This window comes from Anopheles gambiae, chromosome 3, assembly GCF_943734735.2.
Source record: "Anopheles gambiae chromosome 3, idAnoGambNW_F1_1, whole genome shotgun sequence".
Classification (NCBI taxonomy): domain Eukaryota; kingdom Metazoa; phylum Arthropoda; class Insecta; order Diptera; family Culicidae; genus Anopheles; species Anopheles gambiae.
This window is the reverse complement of record NC_064602.1, coordinates 45,180,429-45,200,173: the sequence shown is the minus strand read 5'-3', so window position 1 is coordinate 45,200,173 and position 19,745 is coordinate 45,180,429. Positions and strand designations below refer to the sequence as shown.

The window sequence follows — 19,745 nt, the reverse complement described above, 5'->3', positions numbered from 1 at the left end:
TGTATGATTACTAAAAGTATTAGAACATAACATGGTTTAAGCAAACGTTATAATACAAATTGTGTGGCTTTTCACCGGCCTTTAAGTCTTAAACTTGTTATTCCAAAAGTTCAAATAAACAATTTTCTACTACAGATAAAACTTTTACATTACGGTACAAAACTCTGCCACACACGTAGGGAACTCTTCTCTTTTTCTCGTAGGGAAAAAGTCTCAACCTAAAGCGTTTAACCCTGATTGATTGTACGATGGCCACTTGCTATTGCTGCAGTAGAATGGAAATCAACCAACTTACAGTATTCAGCAACCCTGCTAGTAAATGATGGGACCATTTTCCATCTGCATCGAAAGCAGCTTTCGGTGCAAAATGGCAAAAGAAGCTTTCAGCAAACTTCATGGTTCATTGCACGCCCGAGTTTCACAGTCATTTCCGGCGTTCTTTCCATTGCTTCCCGACCTCGATTACGGTTACGCAGAAGGGCTCGCAGCGTTCTCAGTAAATCACTGCTGCTGAATCCATAGCGCACCATCGTGGATGGTGGTAACCCACTCTAACCCATAAGTCCTGATTTCTCCAGGGAACCACGGTGGTGAAACGGGCAGGGTCGAAAGGAGAAGAGAGAAGTTAATGCTAGGAAAAGTCCATCGGAAGCTTTTCTGTTTTACAAGCAGATTTTTGTTGCTTGTTAGAACTGAAGGTAACGAAGCGTTGGATAATGATATCGAAGCATCGCTCCCCATCTTGAAAGGTCATTGAGGGCTTAAATCATTCAGACATCAAGGGAAAAAGGATAAATTATTAATTTGACAGAACAGCACGAATGGTTAGTAAAGACAGCTAAAACTGTTTTAAAATAAATTGTTTGTTGAAATTATGTAAATGTTCATCTCTCTGCCTAATTTTATGTGCTGAAATTTTCATTTTTATGACGATAATTTAATAGAAGTGTGGATTATACATTGGTTGACTAAAACTTTAGGTTTAATTTATGTATTGAATATGTAAAAAAAACTTAAACTTAAACTTAAATTCCATCTAAATTGATTTGTTCCGTACGATTTAATTAAACTTTTTCTTTCTCTCTCTCTCTCTCGTTTTGCTCTCTCTTTGTCTCTCTCGTCTTGCTCTCTCTTTCTCTCTCTCTCTCTCTCTCTGACCAATTCTAATTAACCTTTTTACAAATTCTTTTTTTCATCCATCATTAACACACACGGTCAGCAGAACGGTACCGTTGACATGGCCAACGCTAAAAATAATATCGCTCATCCTTTTTCTCTCTCTCATAAACACGATTAATCTTAATTTACGCAGACACCGTGTCATGGTCGGTGAAAATTCGGCAAACCACTAATTCACCTCCCTATCCCCCCGTTGTTGCTTTATACTTCCACCCTTACTCCAGGGAAACTTTGCGTCCCAATGGGCCCCGGGAACATCGCATTTCGTTGGTAGTGTTTTTTTAGGTTTCATGATTTCCAGCTTTCGTTTGCAATGTGTGATCAAAATATATCGCAATCCCCTATCGTAGCGTAGGAGTATGGTTGGTCGATTTAGCGGAAGACGCGAAGAAACCCGTGTTATGCTTTCGCTGTAATCCTAACCAACCTTCGAGTTTAAGCTTCCTCGGCTCATGGCTCTTATCCGGTAGAGTCGACGGGTGTGGGCCGATAACTCTTGCTGTGTGAATTTGATTGATGTTCTGCTAGCGATTTAGTGCCGGCAGCATAGAGCGTACCGTATGGCGATTAGCGCTAACGCGGAAGAAGCACTGGGCGTCACGATGGCACGCAATATTCGCACAATATCGGTTGCCCGGTAATACTTCATCCGGCTGCTTGTTGAACGTGTAGTAGGTAAGGTTCATCGGCAAGTGTATTCAAGTGCTATCAAATCGGTGGAAAAGAGACCCAGGAAAAGATTATCGACGGTATAAGTGGGCGGCCGATCGAGTCCCCCACTCCCGCTCCGTACTGTTCTCTTGTACCATGTGTCTGTGTAGGTGCGTGAGTATATTTCAAGAGCCATCGCTAGGTCCAGGGTCTGGTGTGTGAGTGATTTCTTTCCCATTTCTGTTTAGCGCAAGAGAACATTGACAGCGACATTTGGCGCCCATTTTGAATACTCATTATTGCGTGATGAATGACTCCTAAATAGATGGGAGGAGAGAGTGGAAAAGTTGAATAATAAATTTCGTTTCTTTATGTATGAGCTAGAATCGATTTGGAGCGGAAAGTAAGCGGAAATCGTACTCAAACGGCATTTGCTAGTCATTTGGAGAAGTAGCAGACCAATTTTGGCAAAAGAAAAAAAAAACGCGTAACCTCTCTGACTGTAGATTTGAAGGGTATTCAAATTACATTTGCAGCAGTAGATGGGAAAATACTAAGTATAGCGAATGAATTTGTTAGTATCAAGTTGAATAATGCTTTACTGTGCGAATCCTTTGCTAGTCGCAATAAACTACACCTTTGCTACGCAGGCGATAGGTTTATACTGTACAAATGATGGTTTCAACAAATGAAAGCAATTAATTTAACCTTCAGCCTACATCCGGTGATAAATGAAACCTAGCCGTTTCACTGCAACGTTACTGCAAATTCGAGAAACCGGAAGTTTAAGCTCTTTCACAAAACCCATTCCAGCCTATTGCGTACAAACGGGTGCATCACATGGTCGGCTCTCACTGCTTATACCACAACAGACCAAGATTTAAACCAACGTCAGGCAATGGCGCAATCGATCGATCACAATACACACTTCCGTGTACATCACAACCGACGTCATTCGTTGAAGGTCCATATGTATCCACCACCATCTGCATAGGGTGTTTTGGTGCGGTGAATCACTTGCATCCAGCGATCGCAATCGTGGCGGTGACCTAAAACAGTACAAGCTTTTAATTATAAACATTCTATCGTCGGTACATCGGGCTGGTGCTAGCACCAAGCGCAAGTCTCGCGAAGGTTCGTGTGATGTGAAAATACGTACTTTTCATAGCAATATGGTGCATTAAGGAAATTTAAAACGGTTGCATTTGATCACTACAACATACAAGGATGAATTGCTGTCGCTGTGGGCTCAATTGTAAAGCATTTTTATTTTGCGATATTCACCACCTACCACACACGTTCCCATGAGGTACCATGCGTCTCCATCAATTTTCGGACGGGTTTAAATTAATCCTAGCCCAGTAATTAAATGCAACTATAAAATCGGATTTCTCATCATCTCGTTACCATCACCGTGTGGAACCAGCATACACAGGAGTGCATCGCATACTGCATCGGCATGATGATGGGATGCACGAACCACATGGTATGGTGATGATGCTATTTTTGATAAATCGCCTTGATCGGAGGAGCACACAAGCTGTGCATTTGCTCGTCCTCGGTGTGTATCAATCCTTTCGGAAGCGGACAAGGGTCGGTTTGATACTTCCAGCATCATCATCATCATTCAACCCGGCGGTTGTCATCGACCTTTGAGAGTTTCATTGCCGTTTTAACATCAGTGTTGGGCGTGAAATTGTGGAAAACACTTTTATGATCGCCGCTGCTTACGCGACGCAACGAGCGAACAAAAATAAAGCAATAAAATTGCGTGCGCGTATATAGTGCACGGCGTGGCACTAAAGCAACGCGGCGACACACGGGGTCGCGCGTGACCCACTCGATCGGCGTTTATTGGCGTCCCTGGAGGGATGGACACCATGAGGAGGGGTGGTGAGAGAATTTCACTTAAAATTCCCGCCACACCCTTTTGCTGCCCGGCGTGATTCAGCGAGCTGACAGTGCACGAATAAATTTGTTTTGAGTAGTGTCAAATCATATAGAAATTTATGATGGCCATCGTCGTTTGAAGAAGGCGTACTCATTTCGGGGCAGATGTCGCTGACTGTAAAGCTTTGTGTGTTGGAAGGAATGTGTTTGAAAGAAACGTTGGCCAAATGGTGTTGAGAATTACGGTTCCGTTATATGGGAAAAATGTTGGAAATCTTCCCGAGTTTTATCTCGGCAGTTGTCACATACAGCCTACTCGAGTTTTACAATATTTCCTGCAACCCTTTGGACATTGCACTGCTGCTCGGAATGAAACCAAAAATAGGAATATAACAATATTCTATTCAATTGTGTATCTCCCACTCAAATTACAGATGATTAATTGTCCAACATTGCTAAATCAATTAAATATTCAAATCATTAACATCTGTAACATGTTAGGTTCGATTAAATTTCATTTAATAAAATGTACGACACTGTAGCAAGTGGTGGTTGCTGTTCGTATGAAGACCCGTAATAGGATAACGAATCACCCAGCTGTACAGGCGATAAATTAGATGCACACATGTCTCTAACCAACTGCTAAAGTATGCGACCTGTATCGACCTACTTCATCCACGCTAGACGGCCAAAGGAGCCGATGAACCGACCAACCCACCGCCTAGAGTGAATCACTTGAAGGCGACAGCGTGGCTGACAGTTTAAATAAACACATCACCAGACGGGCAGGTCGCGCTGCGTCTAACGCTAGCTGGAGATCCACCCAGACTCGAGTGTGATCACACTGTGGACGGTCTAGTGTGCTGCAGGAAATATTAAAAAAGGCATACAAACTCACGAAGGAAAGAGCAGATTGGAGTCTTAAAGCCGTGTTGAGAAAGAGAGAGAGAGAGAGAGGGAGAGAGAGAGAGAGAGAGAGAGAAAGAGAGAGAAAAAAAAGAGAGATAGAAAAAAAAACAAAGCATCATCTTGTCGACGACCATTTGGCTGGCTGAGACGCTTGCGATGGTCCATAAAATCGCCAATCGAAACTATCGCGCCCAGAGATAGTACGCAATGAGAGTCCCACGCACACGGCGAGACAGCATAACAGGGTACGCAAAAGTACACGCAGAGAGACGACAGTCGCAACAAACATGACAGCCCCTCCTAGACAGCTGAGAAAGTGCGTCGCGTAGCGCTGGTGCGTCATCGTGTACGCAAAAAGCTTCCTAGTCTGGATTGTGGGGCTAGGGGTGGAGGGGGGGGGGGGGGCGATAGATGGGGTTGGAAGTACCCGAGCAGCAACACTTTTCATCGGATAAAGCACCGGGAGGGTGACAAGGAAATCTTTTCATCGCAATGCTCTACCAGTTGGTGGTACGTATCTTGTGTCTGCAGCGAGGAAGGATGAACTAGAAAAACAAAAATATAGAATTTTGTATAACTATAATAAAAACGTATCTTTGGAATAGAAGAAAAACACTCCCATTTTTGTTGTCGTTGGGGTGTTTTTATTTTTTTAGCGTACGAAGAAACCATGCAAATGTAAAATTATTCTTGAGAGAAGACACGATAGAAACCGAGTGTGAGCTGTAGGAAAAAGGGACAAAAACAAAGTTTCGAGCCAAACCCGTGGACACCCGTCAAAAGCAGCGACAATGGTTCGTAGCATCACTGTGCGTGGCAGTGCTTGGGGTGAAGAAGGGGGTTGGAAACACAAATCTTCAATATCACTGCTGACGTCATTGGTCGTTTTCAACGGGAGGAAGGTTAACGAAATGTGTGCACAGAGCATGTTTTGGAAGGTGGCGAAGAACACACACACACACATACACACACATACAGTAACGTGAGAAGTCTTCCACTTTGTTCTTGTGGCGTTTTCCGGATTATGTCGAGAGTTTGTCGATGGGACGTGATGGAGACAAGACGATATTTTGATTTTCCCAATGTCAGCCAGCGGACAGTGGTGCAGGGGGTTGGTGGAAAAGCGATAAATCATGCAAAGCGCAGGTTACGCGAAATCGAAAAAGGGAAAACGATGCTCTGTTTGGAAGATGGGTTGGGATAGCCGAAATCAATCGATAAAAGTGATAAAATTACATTTGATGTAAGTGAAAGATCTGTGCTCGGTAGCATTATGTAGCAAATATTTATGTTTGAATTTCACCAACGTACACAGAAACAATTCACACCAACACTCCCGGTATCTTGCTTTCCTGTTTCAAACAATTCAACTGCCAGAAGTTTCTCAACTACTAATTTTATGCATAATGATGTCAACTGCATAAATGTGATCCCACCAGCACACACAACACAACATAGTCCATCACCGAGCCATCATCTTAAAAATGCAAACTCACCTGAAACTCACCTGACTCAAAACAATTCCACCGGTTCGACTTTTTTAAGCCAACATTAAGTCATTCAACTGTACCTATGGAGCCAGTACTAAACACATTCAATATATTTTATCAAAACGTGAGAGGCTTACGTACTAAAACCTCTGAATGTTTTGCTAATACTGCAATCGCCGACTGGGATGTTATCGTTCTTACGGAAACGTGGCTAGATGACAGCTTTCCATCTGAGCTTTTGTTTGATAACAACCGCTTTAATACATTCCGTACGGATCGTTCTGCAGCAAACAGTAACAAATGTAGAGGTGGTGGTGTCCTCGTTGCGATCAATGCAAATTATGCTTCCTCTCTGTGCTCGACAAACACATCTACAATTGAATGCCTTTGGGTTCGAGTAAAAGTTCTTAATGTTTCGCTAATCATCGGATCATTTTATTTGCCTCCTGATCAATCAGCCAACATGGACACCATAAATGCATTCTGTAATTCATTGCACTTAACGAGAGAGAAATATAAGAATGACTTTTTTATTCTGTTCGGGGACTTCAATCAACCTAATCTTAAGTGGGATATCAACGGCAAATTTCCGACACTGAATCTTATGCTTACCCGACTATCCCCTACCAGTCAAGCTCTACTCGATGAACTAAGCTTTGAAGGTCTTCGCCAACTTAACACTGTTCTAAACCACAATAACAACATGTTAGATCTAGTGTTTGCGAACGACAAAGTTACTGATTACATGAGGCCAATCGAATTATGCATCGAAAGTATTGTTGAACCTGATGGACATCATCCAGCTTTACTTACATACTTCACGCTCCCGCAATACAGTGTGCCGTCATCTCAACCCCCACGTCAAGCAGATTTCAATTTTAGACGAACTAATTTCACTGATCTCGTTTCTGCACTTAACCAAATCAACTGGGACTCTATCGCTGACTATGACGACATCAACGACAGTGTGGCTGAATTTTCTTCTCAAATGAATGAACTGTATGAACAATTCATCCCACGGTTTAATGTTCGTGCTCATCCACCATGGACCAATTCTGCACTACGTTTGGCTAAACGTCGAAGATCACGGGCCCTTAAAAAACTGCATCGACTAAAAAACAGCACTAATCAAATAAATTTTGCTCGCGCCTCAAAAATATATAAGCAGCTGAACCGAACCGCCTACGCCAACTACGTCAGGAAAATTGAAATCAATATCAAAAGACATCCCACATCATTCTGGAAATTTGCTAAAGATAAGGAATCCTGTGGACGACTTCCTTCCTCGATGCAGTTTGAGGGAAACACCATTACCGGAGATGAAGAGTTTTGCAATGCATTTGCCTCATATTTCTCTTCTGTGTACACCAACAATTCCTCGGTTCCGTCTAACTCAACATCGGCTTTATCCTTCATAAATGATGAGGTTAATTTATGCACACCACTAATCAACGATGATGAGGTGGAATCTGCTATTTCGTTGTTGAAGCTTTCCTACGCACCTGTGCCTGACAATATTCCCAGCGCAATTCTCATTAATTGCAAGGCTGCTCTCATTCCCATACTGACCAAACTATTCAACAAATCCTTGCAATCGAAATGCTTCCCGCGTCTTTGGAAATCATCGTGGATGTTTCCTGTTTATAAAAAATCTGACAAAAGTAATGTGTGCAATTATAGAGGAATTTCTATGTTATGTGCGTGCAGTAAACTGTTTGAAAAGATAATGTCTCGTCATATGCTCCAAGCCTTTTCACCATTAATTTCTAATGTTCAACATGGCTTTATGCCGAAACGATCGATAGAGACCAATCTAATATACTTACTTAACTTTTGCCACTCCTATATTGACAAGGGCTTACAGGTTGACGTCATTTATACTGACTTCTGCGCTGCTTTTGACAAGGTCAACCACTTTCTATTGCTATCTAAATTATCAAAGTATGGTGTTCACACAAATGTTGTTGAGTGGTTAAGAAGTTATTTAACTGATCGTTGCATTAACGTTAAGATAGGAACTAGTTTATCTGCCACATTCCATAACTTATCTGGTGTTCCTCAAGGGAGTATATTAGGACCTTTACTATTTATTATATTTATTAACGATGTCGTGTTTGCTATTCCTTCTGTTAAATTGTTATTATATGCTGACGATCTAAAAATGTTCCTACCTGTTAAATATTCTGACGACTGTGAAATGTTACAAGACTCGTTAAACTATTTTTCTGCATGGTGTTTTAATAATGAAATGTTACTTAATGTTAGCAAATGTAGTTGTATAACATTCTCAAAGAAAAAAAATCCTATTATTTATAACTACAAAATCAATGAAGACAGCGTTCCACGTTTTTCTCAGGTTCGGGACTTAGGAGTTATTTTAGACAGTAAGCTTAGTTTATCTAGCCATTATCAAACTATCGTCACTAAAGCTCTTAAACTGTTAGGATTTGTCTTACGCGTCTCGGCCGACTTTAAAGATCCTTTCAGTTTAAAAACATTATACTGTTCTCTAGTCCGTCCCATCCTGGAATTTGCCAGTGTAGTTTGGTGTCCCCATCAAATCACATACATAGATAAAATTGAAAAAATTCAGAAAAAAATCACACGTGTTATGTTTCATCGTCTTCCCTGGTCAAACCAAATTCCACGTCCTTCGTATAATGTTCGGTGTTTACTATTTGGCTTAGAGACTTTACAGCATAGGAGAACTACGGCTCAGATAATTTTCATGCATAAATTATTAATTGGAGATTTTGATGCACCTGACATTTTAAATTTTATTTGCTTTTCTACTCCCTCTAGAGGTCTTAGAAGTAGAGAGCTACTAAGAAGCCCTTTTAGATCGACTGGTTTTGGTGCCAATGATCCACTGCTCAAAATGATTGATGTGTATAATAGGTTAGGGTTATCAGCAGATTTCAATCAATCCGTTAGCCAGCTGCGTCAGCATATTCAAGTTAGTTCTAGGGCCATAATTTAAACTTGTACACTGTAAGCATTAAGTTATTTAGGCATACTGCCCGATAACTTTGATTTAAATAAATAAATAAATAAATAAATAAATAAATAAATAACATGGAGCAAAAGCGGTTTAAAATTAAAAGACTTACTAAATGAAAATTGAATAATCTAACATTTTAAGAAGCTGAAATTTGTAATATGAAATAAAAGTGTTTAAGTTAATTTGATTACAGAAATAAACTTAAATCACATGGTATGGAATATTTTACGTAAATTATAACCCATTGGTAACAGTTAAATAAACAAATATTTTTGTATGTAAATATTGAAACAGTTTCCCTACTGTACTGACCTTCGATCGTTTCGCTAGCATTTGTTAATGAATACATTAATCGTGACAAATCAGCATGTATTTTATGCAACGTTCTGTACTCTGTTCCATACACGTACGCGTTTGGCGTCTTGCAAATGACTGAACCTATTATCGCTTAAAAAGCGGTAAAAAAAGCGCAACTGCATGGTGCAACTCACGTTTCGCCGCCCGAAACGAACGCACCAACAAAATTCAAACAGATTTCGTGGAACATTGCCAGCACCAAATACGCTCACTTGTGGCTGCCAGGGTTGGCCGCATCGCGGTTTGTTCCCGGGAGAAGGATTAGAAATTTCCCGATTGGCGTCATTGGCTGCGATTGGCATGGGGCGCGATATTGAAACGAAGCAGATCGCCTACCGCCTTGCTTGCCGAGGGTCGCCATGGTGCAATTTATTCGCTTAAATCAATCAAAAATTATTTACCCTGACAGGGTTCATCTGTTGCGTGTTTTCACTCGTATGGTGGCCATATAACCGTTTACCACCGGCGAAACATTCGTATCGTTTTCGTTTAATTCGTTTACGGAGCCACTTTTCTTGTTCAAAGAAACATTCAACACGGTTTACTTCAAGGGTTGTGTTTAGGAAGGGTTACATAAAGGGGACAGCAACGATTGAGACAGGAAATGAAGAAAACCCGATCGATCGAAGTGCATCGAAAAGGGCAAACAAGTGGTAAAACATGGGCAAATCTGTTGTCGATTGATCGTGCTTGAGCATTTGCACTTGTAAGCCAATACGTTGCCAATACAGGATGGGTCGCCAATTTCTGGGACCAAGATGACACGGAAGCTTGGCTTTATTTTACACCCTATCCTCACTGGTGTGTTGGTTGCTGGCTCGTACCGATATTGAATGACGTTTGAATAAGCTAATTTAGCATGATGTCAGAGCGCGCCGCACACGAAAGGTGAAAGATGCACTAGGGCACTGTGACTGTGACAACGAGATCGAGACCGCGCTTCGATTGGCATTTCCGACCCAACTTGCACCATCAGTTGGACGGGTGGCCGGTATGTCCATCCGAGCGGGCTGGCGAATGCTCATTTACGTTGCAGCTGGAGCGGGAAAACGTTTCGCTACCGGGTAGCAATAGTTTTCCATATCGTGTGAGTAGTTTTTTGGCAAAGGAATAAAAGGAAGAGGCAAGATCAGCATGTCTGTCGCTGCTGAAGCTCGTTTGAGAGCTGTCGAGAACGAAACAGAACCTGCTAGGGGCGTCTATTTTTATGTCCGTGTTTGACATGGTACGGGTATACGATTATTGCTTTTTAAGATTGGACGTCGCTCTTCGGTTGCGCTCTTCGGCGCTAGGCACTAGGTGTATGGAGATATAGGATGCTATTTCGAGCATCGCGAGTTCCGGATATGGAGTTGATAAAAATACACATTTTTCCATTCCGCTTGGCATAAGTAGATTATTGAAAAATGAGTTTGATGGTTTATTTCAGTGCTGAACAAAGGAAATTGGTTTGGCACTGCATTAGAATTGTTTAAAAATAGCAATCTCGTGTCGTTTTAGCACGATTCTATCCTGTCTAGAAAGGATTCTATTTACAGAACCTTTAGATTGTATGCTATTAAGGAGGATAATAATCTAATTTCGATCCTATAGTCATTATCACTCATTTTCCTTTTTCATCGTTTTTGAGTGGAACTAAATGATCACCATGCTCCAGAAGAAACTAAATCTAATTTTCCACTTGAACACTCGATGAAACACAGAATTTTAGGGTTTTTGGATGAGTTGAAAAATGAACTACCATAAATCGTGGTTAGCTCCCACTGGCCGAACCATCGCCATTTGTCAACGGAACGGAAAAGGTTAAGTCATTACGTTATCCACTCCGTCCGGCCCGACCTGGGGTGGCACGACTGTGACACTGGCAAAAACTACTCCCCGGGGAGAAGTTATGACTACTGTTGCTTTCGTTCCCACCGTAGCCATGCGTAACCTCATCAGCCAATTCCAAAAGCAAACTTACCACACTCGGTGCTACGAAACGGTACGAAAAGGCGGGATTAGCATTCCAGGGAATCAACCGGTTTTATTTAGACTTTCGCTTCCGCACTCAGGAAGCTGGTATCGCAATACGAAAAAAATCGTAGCCGCAAGAGAATCAAACCACTTGCTGATAGAATTTACGAGCGCACGGATAAAACATGCAAAGCAAAAAAAAAGGACCAGTCATGGATTTGTTTTCGGTTCACATGATTGTACACCCTTTAGCACACTCCCTCCCGCAGCTCTGGGGAGTAGCAGATCCTGGCAAAAAGTGAGAAAAAACGATCGTCATCGTGCGAAATGGAATGGAAATGTTTTCACGTCACGTCAGCAACGTAAGAGTCGGGTTCATTTACATAGAGCTTCCCTGCTGGCAGACAGACACTCGGATGCACGGCGAGACAATGGAAAACCGTCCGCCCCGAAACCGCTCTACTGCATTCCTCCATCACTCGCCCGCCGAGTATACACTCTGAAGCACAGTATCTAAACTTTCCAGCACACTGGCACTGCTGAATATAATTTATGCTGCTCGTCAGGCACACCGGAATGCCCCGGTCCCAGTTTTCATCGCAGCTTCAAGTGCCCGTTTGCGTCATCGTCCGTTCGGTCCCGTTCCGGCGAACACTCGGCGAAGGGACAGGCATTCCGTTCTAATGCCATGTTCTTTTGTACCCCTGTTGTCCCTGAGTGACGTCATCACATGATTGACTGTGGAATAGCGCCAGAGGCGGTGGTAACCATGGCAACTTCTGTGGCTTTGTGTGGTTGCTAAGCGTTGCTGAGTGGGCGGTCTGCCTGCTCCCTTATCAATTAGCCAGCGCGCCGTGTCCGGTTCGGGCCGGATCCCGATGGGGGAAATGGAATGTACGGTCCAGCGAACAGATTGTATCCAAATGTGGAGGAAACAAGGAAGCCAAAACCTTACCCACAGTGTTTATGTTGTGTTCCACCGGCTCTCATCTTTGTCCTCTCTCTCTCGTTAGTTCGTTCCCTCTTTCTCGTTTTGTGGTTTCACGTGAACAAATAAAACGCATCGTTTCGCTTGGATGGAACGGTAATCGGACCGTTGCCTATGATATTATGGCAAGTGGAATGAAAATGTCTCCACCGGATGCTGTCGTGTAATTTGCGAGTGTGCGCAAGAACTGCCCGGAGCAAAGGGCTTTTTTCCTTTATTATAATTTTAAGCACCTAACGAACAGTTTAACCAAACGCTGGCCATGTAAAAGAAGGGAAAATAATCAGGCTTTGATGGCGGTATTAACACCAAGCCAAACTGTTGTCTTTAAAGTAGTTTTACCTCAATAATTTCATGGGACAGAAACACTTCATTTAAAAGTATTTACCGTAGAAATAAGATCGACACAAAATGGGTGAAACGTGTAAATATTTTCATTTCCGTCAGGTCCCGCAGAATGGATACCCATTTGAAACTAAACCTGTCCCAATATTCAGCAACCGTTTCGCTTCTCAAGGTTGGCGTGAGTGGTATAATAATAAAAAAACAAGCCTACTCACCCACTATCCGACGATGTAACCTTTGCTAAGCGGTGAAAATTGGCGTGAAAATGGTCACCGTCAGTTGGGACAAATGAATTTTGGCGACCCCATCCTACAATCCACAATCTCCCGCCCTGTATATATAACCCTGACGGGCGGTCGAGCATGTGTTGCCAAATGTGAGATGCGTACCCATGCATACATTCCATTTGCGTAGACGCAGGTCCTTTGCGATCGGCTGCTGGCAGATGTAACCACCAGGCGCAACTCCAACAGCGCTCAAGCGTTCGCCCCACCCACCTTTGCTCCATCGAGCTCTTTGTTGCCTCCCTGTCACTGGAGGACAACAAACGCTCGACGATAGGCAGACGCCGATCCGGTGGGCAATGTGCGTGTTTAAAAATAAGAATTTATTTATAGTAGAACGTGTGTTTAAAATAACTTTACTCGTGACCTTTTTCCCCTCGCGGTGCTCTTCCTCCACTGTCCGGATCCGCGTGAGTTCACGCAGTTTGCACCGTTGCCGTGCGATCAGCAAAGCGTGGAGAATTGCCGAACCAAATAGATGTGGATGGATCAGACGCTTCCCGGCTCTATCTTTTGCCTGCAATAGTTGGCCGATGCAACCACTCGGGTTATGTGGGGGTACGATTTGTGGGAACGGAACAAATCATCTGTACCAGATTTTGTAACCGTTTTATTACATGTTGCACCAAGGTAACATGTTAGCAGTAACTATCAAGGCAGTAGATGCAGATGCATACTAGTTTATGCGATGAGATCACCAACGGTGTCCTGGTTAGCTATAGAGTAATTGTAATATAAATTTTAATGACTGCTCACATAGAATATAGGTAAAATTGGTTTCAGATATCGCGCAAACCCAAACTGATATGTCAAGCAAATATTGAGATTAATATTGATTTGAAAAAGTTTATTTTACATCACTAATTTCTACATTTCTCTTTCACTTTCTCTCTCTCTCTCTCTCTCTCTCTCTCTCTCTCTCTTTCTTTCTCTCTTTCTATCTTGCTTTTATGTTTCCCATAGATGAGAAATATAGCAGCCACAACCGTCATCATGAAGCTATCCGAGAGTAAATCCGACACCTCCATTATTGCCAACCTGTACAAATCGATCAACAACAGCTACCGGCGGCTATCGAACACAAGCAATGTGCTACACCGCATACCGGAAATGGAGATTCCCAACATGGCGATCGCCGATGAGTACGATATCGAGAAGATGATCGCCGAGGGTTGTTTTGCAAAGATCTATCTAGCACACCATCGGCCCACTGGCACGACCGTAGTCCTAAAGGCAATTCACACCGAGCTGACGAGTCTGAAGGAGTTTGTGCGCGAGTTCCACTACAACTATCAGCTCAGCCACCACCCAAACATCCTCAGCTGCTATCAGGTGAAGTTTCAGACGAAGGAGTATTACGTGTACGCGCAGGAGCACGCCCCGTTTGGTGATTTGGCGGCCAACGTCGGGGCAAGCGGGTTACCGGAGAGCAGCTGCAAAAAGATCGCCGAACAGCTCAGTTCGGCGCTTGGTTTCATGCACCTAAAATTGCTCGTTCACCGCGATTTGAAGTTAGAGAACGTACTGGTCTTTACGCCTGATTTTTCCCGCATCAAGCTATGCGACTTCGGTTCGACGACACGGGAAGGTGTGCTGGTGAGCAAAAACAACAAAACCTGGACGGCGTTCCTACCGCCCGAGGTGCTGGAGGTGGTCAAGAACGAACGGTTCATCTGCAAGGCGTCGTCCGACTCGTGGCAGTTTGGCATCGTGCTGTTCGTTTGTCTGACTGGGGCAACACCTTGGAAGTCGGCCGACTGGGTGCGGGATACCAAGTATGCAGCGTTCATGAAGTATCAGAAGCGCGAAACTACCAAAATTCCGGACAACTTCCGGCGGTTCACGCCCCGATTATTGCGTGCCTTTCGGCGCATCTTTGACCACCGGGACGAGGATCGGGCGAAGGTGACGGACATCATGAAGTACATGAAGAACCGCTGGATGGATGGCAAGATCACGGTGTCGAAGTCGGCTTCCAACATTGCCAGCGTGGGCCAGCCACAACAGTGCCCGCATCCGCACCAGCAGCACACCAACTCGGACCAGGACTCGGTGAAGTACATCAACCATCGCGAAAGCCGGAACTCGTTCGATGGGAAGCTGCGAGCACGCCGCATGACCAGCGTTGGAGCGCTCACGCCCGACTCGGTGCCGGGCTCGATGAATTTAGCCGGGGTGGATCACCAGGATGCCATCCGAAGCAAGGTGTGGGATTGGTTGGAATCGAACGATCTGAGTGCGAGCGGCAGTGTGGACGATCTTACGTTCTGGAGCACCAAAGATACGAAAACGTTGCAGCTACAGCATCACCAGCAGCAGCAGCGGCGCCAAAGTGTCGGTGGCCATCTGCTCCAGCCACATCACCAGGATCTGATCAGCTTCAGCGAATCTCACAGCACAGTTAGCTTTCTTCGCGAAACGCGAACCATCACCGGCGGTGGTGTGAAAATGTTCAAATGAAACAACCCCTAGAACCTCAAATTCCACCCAAAACGTGTGAAACGTGAACCGACAGTACACAAATGAACAATACTCCTCCAAAATCCCCTACACATACACATCAATCGTAGCGCCGCATAGGTTCTGACTTTCCAGGACAGTCATGTCGGTAGAGTAGGTAGATAGGTACATGTGATTATATTAATTATGTGTGTGATAATTGCCAAAAAGTACGATAGTAGAGTCCTACATCCTTGTGAAAGGTTTCGGTGGGATGTCCGTCGAGTCCGGAACTGTTTGCCCATCAATGAACGTACATTGCTGTGCAGCAATTACTATTTCGTAGAAACATTTAAGAGTTGTAAACCTTTGGAAGATACAAAAAAACCTCCAATAACGCAATGAGTGTTTGCAGAATGAACAGAAATGAGAATTGTACGTCTTTAGTACACACAAGCGAGCATACAAATGATTCAAAAATGGTTTTTGATTGAAACATAATGCAAAAGAATTGAGCAAAGAGAAAAGAGAACATAAAGAGAAAAAAAAGATCAAATGAAAAACAGGGAGAAGCTAGTCACCTAGTGTGTGTTTTTTAGTAAACGTGATAATGTATGACCGAGGGTATTTATACATACAATATACTCAGATATACTGAGCTGTATACATATATATTTAAAATACTGTGTTAAGAACGAACAGGATGTTGTACATGAAGGAGCTAGCGTAATGAGATCTTTCATTCGAATAATTTCAAATTCTTAAGAATACGTCGAACCTTTCTGCAATGTGTAGCAGGGTAAGTAGCAAACCAATCTGCTCAATGGTATATTAATTGCGCTTCATGTAAGTGTTACCTTGTTTGTGTTTTACATAGCGTGAGTTAAAACAATAATAGCGTGACTGGAACCAGAACCAGAACCAAACCAAACCAAAACAAACAAAACAAATACTGAGAGTTGAAAACCTCTAAATGTAACCTAACGTACGAAAACCAAACCTTAACGTAGTGTATGGAAAGAGAAACTAAACCGATAACGCGAACAAGCTCCAAGCATTATTCAGTAAACGATGCAATAATAGATGAATACTGTAGGGAAAGTAAGGGGATCAAAAACAAACCTAATACGATTGAAACTACATTTTTACCAACCTCTGTAACACTCAAGAACAAAATACAAACAAAAGCAGTGTAAAAATAATGCGTAATAATGTGGAGTAGGTTTTTAATGAAGTAGAGTCACTCTTTTGAATGATTGATGGTATGCTAATGATTGTACATATTGCGGTAAGCATGTTCAGCGCCAAAATGAATGACAGCTGTCTAGTCGATTAATAAAGTATGTGATAGTGAAAGAATTGAATATAAAAAATATTTTCCTTGTTATTTGTTGTTGCTTTTCCGTGAGTTGATATTGAAACTCTCTTGATCGTCCTTTTTCGAATGGTATGTGAAAGATCAGCAGACGCATCCATTTAAATTACTCGTTCCAACGGTCTTCCCCGGTATTGATTTTCAATGAAACGATAGTATGCTTTTGTGGAAAATTTGCCGCCCGTTGTTTGCATTTGAAATGCTGGACGCAAACATTTAACAAATCACTACTGTTTAAGCCTGCTGTTACGGTCTGCTGAGGAAACTTCGCGCGAATAGGTAATTGATTTTCGAACGTCACATTTCGGCAAAGCAGTCCGTGCCTGTTGATTTGCCCGTCCTATCCAAGACCTGTCAGTAAGCGGTGCCAACGTGAATAACAGCTAACTGTACGAAATAGAATCACAGCCCAGCGCAGATGTTGATCGGTAGGTTTCCACACAAGCCGGCGGCATGACGCGAGTTTGGCGAAAAGTGTCGAATACGTGAATTATATCACAAAGCTGTACATGTATGGTGATGTATACAATAGTGGTGGTAAAATGGTTCCATTTTAAGATGCTACCAGGAATTGACTTTCGAAACGCGAACAAGCAAAACCGTTGACAGGACTGGTACAGGAAAGTATAACAAAACCCAAACAAATGCATCGAGAAGTCAGAGCACTTTATTTGTGGGATCGACAGAGGGAAATGATGTCGAACTAAAAAAAACAACACCATCATTGACTTCGGCGGCACGAAAGTGACCGCCAAATAACGTCACTAGCGATTCGTGTTCGGTTGAAAACAACGGACTATCGGCTAGATTGTCGTTTTTGCGCTCTGTCAATCCATCCAGTTTTGTCAGCTTAAACTGAGCACAAGAACAAGAACAGGAAGACCACAGGCTCTCAAGGAAACGCCAATGGTGATCGAGAAGGGAGCCAAATGGCTATGCGCTATTTGATGCAAAGTTGATTGCCGGATGCTTGAATGATTGAATTTCTAAGAAAATTCAATGAAAATGGAATCCACGATTCAATTGTATAGCAGTAGAGTTTGTTACAGAAAAAGTGGCATGCTAACATTCTAGCACTGCTATCGTCAGCTCTGTCACTCTCTGCCGCTTGACGGCTCATTTTGTTCGTTTTGAGTATGTAAACAAGCTGCCCCTCTCAATGATTTTGTTTGTGTCGCCATAAATGGGGCCAACCGTATATGTCAATGAGCAAAAAAAGTATGGTGAGAGTGATCCGAAAAAGAAAACAAGAAGCTCTACTTCAAATTTATGAAGCACATTTAGCTTAACTTTAAACGATCTAGCACGTACTGTGGAAGGTTTGGAAGGTTGTGATATTAAGAGATACGATTTAAATCAGGTTTAAAAATCATTACTTAACTTCCTTTTTACCTCGTAAGCGCCACGTTTCATCAGCTTCAGCCATAAGTCCATTTTTAAAACATCCTAAAAATGTTCATACGTTTACTATACTATGGAAATTCTGGTTTGGTATTTGAGTGTTAAGTAATTCTATTTTTACTTTACAATTGTCACAGTTTTTAACATTTTTTTATTGTGGAGGAACGGTCCAAAAAGGCCGTTTTAGTTTTAAAAATATATAGTGTAATATTTGAACATTTAATAATAATTTATACAGTTTTGTATTAAAATATGTGTAACCATATGTTTTGTTTATAGTGGCATTTTTTTAAATTTCATGCTATCTTAACGTTCAGCAAATCGATCTTTTCCACAATCGACCTCATCGAATACAAAAATTACATGAAGGGTAAAAGGAATAATTTTCTGTTCAACCTGTTTTAATTGGTAATCAAACGGTTTATAGCATTTGACATTTGAAGTGTATCCAACAGAAAAGAATAGATAAAAAACTTGTAAAAAGGTAAGATATTTACAGTGGCCGGCAAAATAAAGTGGCCACTACTTACAATTTTACATGTTTAAATTTTTTTTTTCGTGGAAAATGATGTTATTGCACTGCTTTATTTATTTAAATGCTTTATGCAAATAAATTATGTCAAAGATCCTCGAATATGTGAAGAATGCGAGAGGAACGCATATAAATTATAAGTTTGATGTTATATTTGTTCAGAAAAATATTTTCTGTAGAATGAATAAAGTGGGCACTTTATTTTGGCACAGTGATTTTGATCAATTTTGGAAAAAAATATTTTTTCTTGAAGCAAACTTCTCATTTTTGTCATGCTATTGTACTGCGCATTCTTAAGCATATCACGAACAATGTTTCAAAAAATAAAGCAGTACAATAACACCATTTTCCACGGAAATAAAATTAAAACATGCAAAACTGTAAGTAGTGGCCACTTTATTTTGCCGGCCACTGTACATCATATCGCCATTCGTCTGTTGACACTTTTTTCTCAAACTTAAAAGCTTTATTTTTTACAAATCACTATTCCGCTGGTACCATGCGAGATTTTCCCTCAGTTCCTTGATCCTAAGAAACATTGATTACGTCCATGGTCAATGGCAAATCACAAACGAAGGAATCAAGCACGGTAGATCTAGTCTAGCATGTTGTAGATAACATGTTGCGAATTACAACTGCTGTCCTTCCGAGAATTTCCGGGGACATCAGAGTCAAGTTAAGTTTTTGTCGTTCCCCCTGAAATGACAGCCTGTAAAAGAGTGCCTTCCCATTATCAGTATATTTTTTTGGTCACATACGGTTTTGTAGCGACTATTTGGGACATTTCTTTGTTGTGCTAGTAGATTGTAAGGGATACGTTACAATCTGTAATAGGATTGTCAGCTTTGTATGTGAAACTGTAATAAATAGGATATAAATGTACAACATTCTACGACCCTTCTTGCATTGTCAGTTGTTGTTTTAGGACAGGCAAGTATGTATATTCAT

General features: G+C 42.0%; 1 protein-coding gene across 1 annotated transcript in view; it reads left to right on the top strand.

Annotated features, from left to right (window-relative positions):
• Positions 1–16,947, top strand: part of LOC1279349 (serine/threonine-protein kinase meng-po) — a 28,771-nt gene extending 11,824 nt beyond the window's left edge. The window contains exon 2 of the mRNA XM_061657895.1: positions 14,014–16,947. Coding sequence (XP_061513879.1) covers positions 14,014–15,510 — 1,497 coding nt within the window. The 3' untranslated portion in view covers positions 15,511–16,947. The remainder of the gene's footprint in view (positions 1–14,013) is intronic.
• Positions 16,948–19,745: the final 2,798 nt, after the last annotated feature.